At 37.5% G+C, this 6,849-nt stretch overlaps 1 protein-coding gene across 1 annotated transcript; it reads right to left on the reverse strand.

Annotated features, from left to right (window-relative positions):
- Positions 1 to 1,350: 1,350 nt before the first annotated feature.
- On the reverse strand, positions 1,351 to 4,061 carry LOC140137616 (uncharacterized). The gene is made up of 2 exons (XM_072159351.1): positions 3,737 to 4,061; positions 1,351 to 3,242 (listed from the first exon to the last, which is right to left on the reverse strand). The coding sequence occupies exons 1-2, from the start codon at positions 4,048 to 4,050 to the stop codon at positions 2,282 to 2,284; spliced, it is 1,275 nt and encodes a 424-aa protein (XP_072015452.1). The 5' UTR covers positions 4,051 to 4,061; the 3' UTR covers positions 1,351 to 2,281.
- Between the last annotated feature and the right edge of the window lie 2,788 nt (positions 4,062 to 6,849).

Below are 6,849 nucleotides of genomic sequence, written 5' to 3' on the forward strand. Positions count from 1 at the left end.
TATATTCAGAAGACAGCTTCTAAGATCTTTCTATCTTTAGAAGATAGCTTCTAAGACCTTGATATAATCAGGAGACAGCTTCTAAGATCTTTCTATCTTCAGAAGACAGCTTCTAAGACCTTGTAATATTCAGAAGACAGCTAAGACCTTGCTATCTTCAGAAGACAGCTTCAAAGACCTTGCTATCTTCAGAGGACAGCTTCTAAGACCTTGTTAAATTCAGGAGACAGCTTCTAAGACATTGCTACCTTCAGAAGGCAGCTTCTAAGACCTTAGTATCTACAGATGATATCTACTAAAACCTTTCTGTCTTCAGAAGGCAGCTTCTAATACCTTGCTATCTTCAGAAGACAGCTTCTAAGACCTTGCTATCTTCAGAAGACAGCTTCTAAGATCTTTCTTCAGAATACAGCTTCTAAGACTTTGCTATCTTCAGAAGACAGCTTCTAAGCCCTTGCTATCTTTAGAAGCTTCTAAGATCTTTCTTCTAAGACCTTGCTATCTTTAGAATACAGCTTCTAAGACCTTGCTATCTTCAGAAGACAGCTTGTAAGACCTTTCTTCAGAAGACAGCTTCTAAGACCGTGCTATCTTCATAAGACAGCTTGTAAGACCTTCCTATCTTTAGAAGACAGCTTCTAAGACCTTCCTATCTTCAGAAGACAGCTTCCAAGACCTTGCAATCTTCAGAGGACAGCTTCTAACACCTTTCTATCTTCAAAGACAGCGAAGTTTCTAGTTTCTAAGACCTTGCTATTTTCAGAAGACAGCTTCTAAGACCTTGCTATCTTCAGAAGACAGCTACTAAGACCTTGCTATCTTCAGAACTTGAGACAGCTTCTTAGACTATCTTCAGAAAACACTAAAACCTTGCTATTTTCAGAAGACCGCTTCTGATTAAGACCTTGTTATCATCAGAAGACAGCTGCTAAAACCTTGCTATCTTCAGAAGACAGCTTGTAAGACAATGCATATTATATTCAGAAGACACATCTAAGACCCTGTATTTTCGGAAGAGAACTTCTAGTAGCTATCTTCAAAATTAGAAGACCATACTCTCTTCGGAAGATAGATTTTAAGATGATTTTGATATCTGCAATATAAAATGAGACTTAAGACTTTGCTATTTATTGTCAACGGGTAACTTTTACGATAGCTTAAAGACTTATGCGAAGCCTCTTTTCTCTGTGAAGTTTTTGATGCCTACTAAAATCTTAAATGGTGTTAAAGCCTTTTTCGCATATATTGCAATGATATGGCACACATTCTCTGTTAAGTTTGTGTGTTTTCATACTTCTAACTCTGTGAAGAGTTGATTACATTGCATAATTCACATTGGTAATGTTCCTCTTTGCTGTGAATCTTTAAATGTTGCCTCAAATTAACTGCTCGTGTGCAGCCTTTATTACAATATTGACACATGTAAGGCTTCTCTGTGGTCCTGGTGCTTTCAACATCACATAGGTGTTCTTTCAATGTGGCCTTGTGCAAGTAGTCTGTATTCCCACTAGTTTGATAACTGTAAGACTTCTCCTGAATCTCCTCCTTAATATGTCTCCATTGGTGTGATTCCTTGCCATACCAGTATGGTCTAATCCTCATCTGGTGGCGACGATGATGAGTCATGTATCTCAGAGTATCATAGAATTGTCTTCTGCAATATTTACAGATGTGTGGCTTCAGGTAGTAGTGCAAGTTTTGTGGCATTCTGCAAGTCATGTTCTGAAAATGGTAAAAATTTGATAAAACTAATTCTTCAGGTGGAATTTTTGTGAGTGTAATTTTTCATGCTTATAGAATGGAATACATACAATATATCAATGTACACATCAACTGCTTGTAGTATACAACTGCAATGCTGGGGCTAAACAAAAATATTTATGTATTTCCGGTCACTCCACCAAGTATATGTACGTACTGACCACTTCTCAACCCTGCTGACCAAAAGTAATTTTTGAGTGCTGGAACAGAAATATTTGTAGGATTCCAGGTTTCCGACTGGTTGACTAAAGACCAGACTCAAAACATGTTTAGCTTCTGCATGAGAAACTTACTGTAGGATAAGAATTGAATTGTTCTATCAAATATTACATGCTCGCATAGTTTTTAAAATATGTCAAATGTTACAATCTTAGTCTTCCTTTTGAATATGCTCATGTTTTTGCTCGTGACCTGTCTCTATGAAGTTATCCTTGCTATGAGTTTACAAGTACATCACCTAATCTTCTTGATATAATCATGTTTCCTGTGTTCTCCAGTGTTTGCAGTTGCACTTACTGGGTTACACCATTTTTAAATCGATTCTTTCATTATGTTCATGTGTTACTTGATGCCGTTTCATGTCATATTTGCGTATAAAGCTCTTGTTGCATATTTGACATTTAAACGGCTTCTCATTTGTGTGGGTGTATCTGTGTTCTTTAAGTGTACTATTCCGTGCAAAGGATTTATTGCATATTTGACATCTGTAAGGCTTCTCCAATGTGTGAGTCCTCAAATGTCTTTTCAATTGAGTGTTATCTTTGAAGCCTTTATTACAGAATTGACATAGTGGCTTCTTTTCACAGTGAATTAATTGATGTCTATTAAAATCATATTCAGTTTTGAAGTGCTTTTTGCATGTACAACATTGATATGGCATACATGTTTGGCTAAGTGTGTGTGTTTTCATACTCTCTAACTCTGTAAAGACTTGGTTGCATAGTTTACATTTGTACAGCTTCTCTTTGCTGTGGATCATTAGTTGATGCTGTTTCATCTGATATTTCCGTTTGAAGCGCTTGTTGCATATTGGACATTTAAACAGCTTCTCATTTGTGTGGGCATATTCATGTCCTTTAAGTGTACTACTCTGTGCAAAGGTTTTATTGCATATTTGACATCTGTAAGGCTTCTCCATGGTGTGAGTCCTCAAATGTTCTTTCAAGTGACTTTTATGTTTGAAGCCTCTATTACAGAATTGACATAAGAAAGGCTTTTTTTCACTATGAATTTGTTCATGTCTATTTACATCAAATTTAGTTTTAAAGCTCCTTTTGCAGAATTGACATACAAAGGGCCTCTTTTCACTGTGAATTATTTGATGTCTTTTTAACTCAAATTCATATTTAAAGCCTTTTTTGCATGTACTGCATTGATATGACATACATGCTTGGCTAAGCTCATGTGTTTTCAAACTCTCTAGCTCTGTAAAGATTTGATTGCATAATTTACATTGGTAAGGTTTCTCTTTGGTGTGGATCCTTAAGGTTAAATACCACTAAATAGGCCTGGGTGATACATTGAAATACGATGAGGAACTATTTGTTTTCATGGCATTCGAAAAGACTGCATTAAAATCGCTGAAATTGATCAAGTTATATAGCCAAAAAGTACTTTTTAGAGTTTGATGCTTCAAAATGGTACATTTTCTCTCATTATATGACATTTTTGATGTAATAGTACCAAAATTCATACGCACGGCTTCGGTTTTTAGTAAATAGTCGCCTTATCATATTGTAACTTTTAGCTTCGAGGGCGCACTGTCATTTTAAGGTGTTTACGGTTCAGTGCGTTAAAACAAGAAAAGTCTCAGGTCAACCTATGTTGAATTTTTGATCATTTGGCATCTAAATCATATAGTTTCACCTGATATTAGTGGCATTGAACTGTGAGAGTTCTGAATATGAAAAAATTCCACCCGAAATTAGCATTTTCCCATTGAAACACGTGTAATACATAATTAGTGGTATTTAACCTTAAATGTCTGGTCAAATCAAATATTTGTGTGTAGCCTTTATTACAATATTGACACACGTAAGGTTTCTCTATAGTTCTGGTGCGTTCAACATCACATAGGTGATCTTTCAATGTGGCCATGTGTGTGTAGTCTTTGCCACTGGTTTGATAACAGTAAGACTTCTCCTGAATCTCCTCCTTACTATACCAATATGGTTTAATCCTCATCTGGTGGTGACGAAGATGAATCATGTATCTCAGAGTATCATAGAATTGTCGTCTGCAATATTTACAGATGTGTGGCTTCAGGTAGTAGTGCAAGTTCTGTGGCATTCTGCAAGTCAAGTTCTGAAAATGGGGAAAATTTAATATTCAAAGTGGTAACTTTTGCTAGTGTAATTTTTAGTGCTGTTCTGATTTTCTGAACTACTTTGCATGCTTTCAAATTCACAATATTTGAGTTTTTTACATAGACTTCTACATAAGAAATCATTTGTGTGTTTTTCTTTTGTAGCTGTGTTGATAATGTATGGATGTACACATTGCCAACGTAATATTAAAGGAACACACTGAAGGCTGGACAAAATGTGTTTCCGGTCAACAGACCAAGTACTGACCCCTTCTCAACCTACCAAACCAAAAATAAATATCTGGAGGATTCTGGCTTCTGGACTGATTACCCACTACACCATTCCTGCCCAGAGAGCCACTACACATGTACAACTACAATGCTGTGATTTATTACATTTGGCAATACACACAAAGGTATGCAAGATTGAACATGATAAAACTTGTTCAGGTAAGTTATTCATAACGTGGGTCCAAGATGGAAGAAACTTCTTGACAAGACAAACAGACATACAGAAAGGGAAAGGGAAGCAGCCAAAAGCTATTTTGGAGCACTTTGACTGATGCCTTGTAGGCAGTCAAGATTGAACAAGATAAAACATGTACAGATAAGTCATTCCATAATGAGGGTCCAAGATGGAAGAAACTTCTTGACAAGACAAACAGACACATACAGAAAGGGGAAGGGAAGCAGCCAAAAGCTATTTTGAAGCACTTTGACTGACGCCTTGAAGGCAGTCAAGATTGAACAAGAGACAACAAGTTCAGGTAAGTCAGGAGTCAAACTGGACCTCAAGAGAGGGGATGTTAGTTTGGCAAAGGAGACTGTCATGATCCAAGTCCGAGGATTGCAATATAACCCAGCAGACAAACCTCTGAACGAACTCCAGGTGACTTGATAGGGTTTTGGTGAGTGGGTGCTAGGCAGAGCTGCTATATTCAATAAATGGATGTACCAGGAAAATGTACAGAGTACAAAAAAGGTTTTGTGGAGCAAGGCATTAGCCAGTGGGGTGTCTTTAGGGTGTCCAAAATTGTCAAAAATACCTTATTCTACAAAATCAGGGTGTCCACTTCCTATTCACTCCATTATAAAAATCAGAATATTAGGAAGTCCAAATTAAAAACAGGGCATCCAAATAACACCTGGACACCCCTCTGGCTAATGCCTTGTTGTGGAGCAAGGTGGAAACTCTGACGGAATCTCCAATGGACCAGGCCGATGATCCTATGACCATTCTTACAATTGACATCAATGTGAATATTCCATAATAATTTGCAAACAATGTGAATCCCAAGAAAGATTATGTCAGTAATTCTATCGATCGGTTGGTTGTGGAGGTGTAACTGTAGGGCCATGTAAGGATTGTTTTCATGATCATGGCTTTGGTTTCTTTGGCATTAGAAAAGGGAGTTACTAAAAAACCATCATCTTGAACATCTTGAAAATCATATATCCTGATTGTTGCTTATTGGTTTGTACAGAGTAGTGTCATCAGCATAAAACTAATTTGCTACCTCAATGGAGAAAGGGATGAAAGATATGTTGTTGATAAAAAGCAAGAAAAGAAGGGGCCCCAGGACAGAGACCTAAGGAACCCTAGATACAACAGGAATAAGACAAGAGGAACACCCATGGAAGGTAACAAACTGCATTTGTCTGTAAGGTAGGAAATAATAATCGTGACAGCAGTTGACCAGATATACCAAAAGTTATACCAAGTTTTTGCAGCAAGAGTCTGTGTGGCACTTTATGGCAGGCTTTCTTTGCCAGATCAAAAAGAGCAACCAAACATCTTTGCGGGGTTTGATAGCATTGTGCTAAGGTGGCTGTGAGGATGGCATCTGTGGTAGATGAATTCAAATTGCATCTTGCATGTGGGAGAGAATGCTTATGAATAACCTTTTCTGAAATCTAAGAAATGATGGGTTGGAGAGAGATGGGACAGTATTTTGTAAAGGACGCTTTGTCCCCAAATTTGAGAATAGGAATGACACAACATAATTTCCAAGCTGATGGGACCTTTCCAGAAGATGAGGAAAGTACCTTAAGCATGCCACCAGATATACCAGCAGCAGATGAAGAGTTCCAGAGAAAAATGACTTCCTCCACAGAACAAAATACCGGAAAGATTACATGGAGGATGGTAAATACTGAATGGAGTTTCAGAAAGAAAGCAGTAAAGAATGCTAAGCACCCTGGTGCTGGTATATGTCTTTAAATACGATAAGAACCACTCAAGTTCTAGGCCATGCATTCCTACACTCAATTTGCATTGTAAAAAAGTAAAATCAGGAACATCATTTGGTGTGTTTTTTTTACTTGGCCTTTATGATGCTAGATAAACAGTCTAAATTACAATCAACCCCAATACCGAGCTCCAATAGAAGGTATGATCATAAAAATAATCCCAGCAGAGAGTCTCAGACAATAAATGACAAAATAATCCATGAAAATGTTTTTGGAAGGCATCCTCCACATAGTAGAGACCATTCCATTTAGATTTAAAGATTTAGCTAGTTAAAATATCTTAAACATGACATTTTGGATAAAAAATTTGACAAAAGTCCTACATGTACATGTATAATAGCGTAACCGTTGCCATGGACATTTAAGCGCTTAAAGCGCCAATCTGGCTTGAAATGTGTGTGTGGGGAATTCGGCCTGAATTGTCAAAACTGGCTAAAAAGAACAAAAGTGTGGTCATTTTGCACATCCCCCCCCCCCCTCCCCCTCCTGGGATTCACGCCCATGGCCATGGGAATGGAATAGAACCCCAACTT

The sequence above is a fragment of the Amphiura filiformis genome, chromosome 17, assembly GCF_039555335.1.
Source record: "Amphiura filiformis chromosome 17, Afil_fr2py, whole genome shotgun sequence".
NCBI classification, from domain to species: Eukaryota; Metazoa; Echinodermata; class Ophiuroidea; order Amphilepidida; family Amphiuridae; genus Amphiura; species Amphiura filiformis.

Excerpts from the sequence above, each read along its gene's own strand:
- LOC140137616 (XM_072159351.1), bottom strand. The coding sequence starts at position 4,050 with ATGCCACAGAACTTGCACTACTACCTGAAGCCACACATCTGTAAATAT. Across the intron at positions 3,243-3,736 it reads GATTTGACCAGACATTTAAG|GATCCACACCAAAGAGAAAC; the intron begins GTTAAATACCAC and ends TTTAACCTTAAG.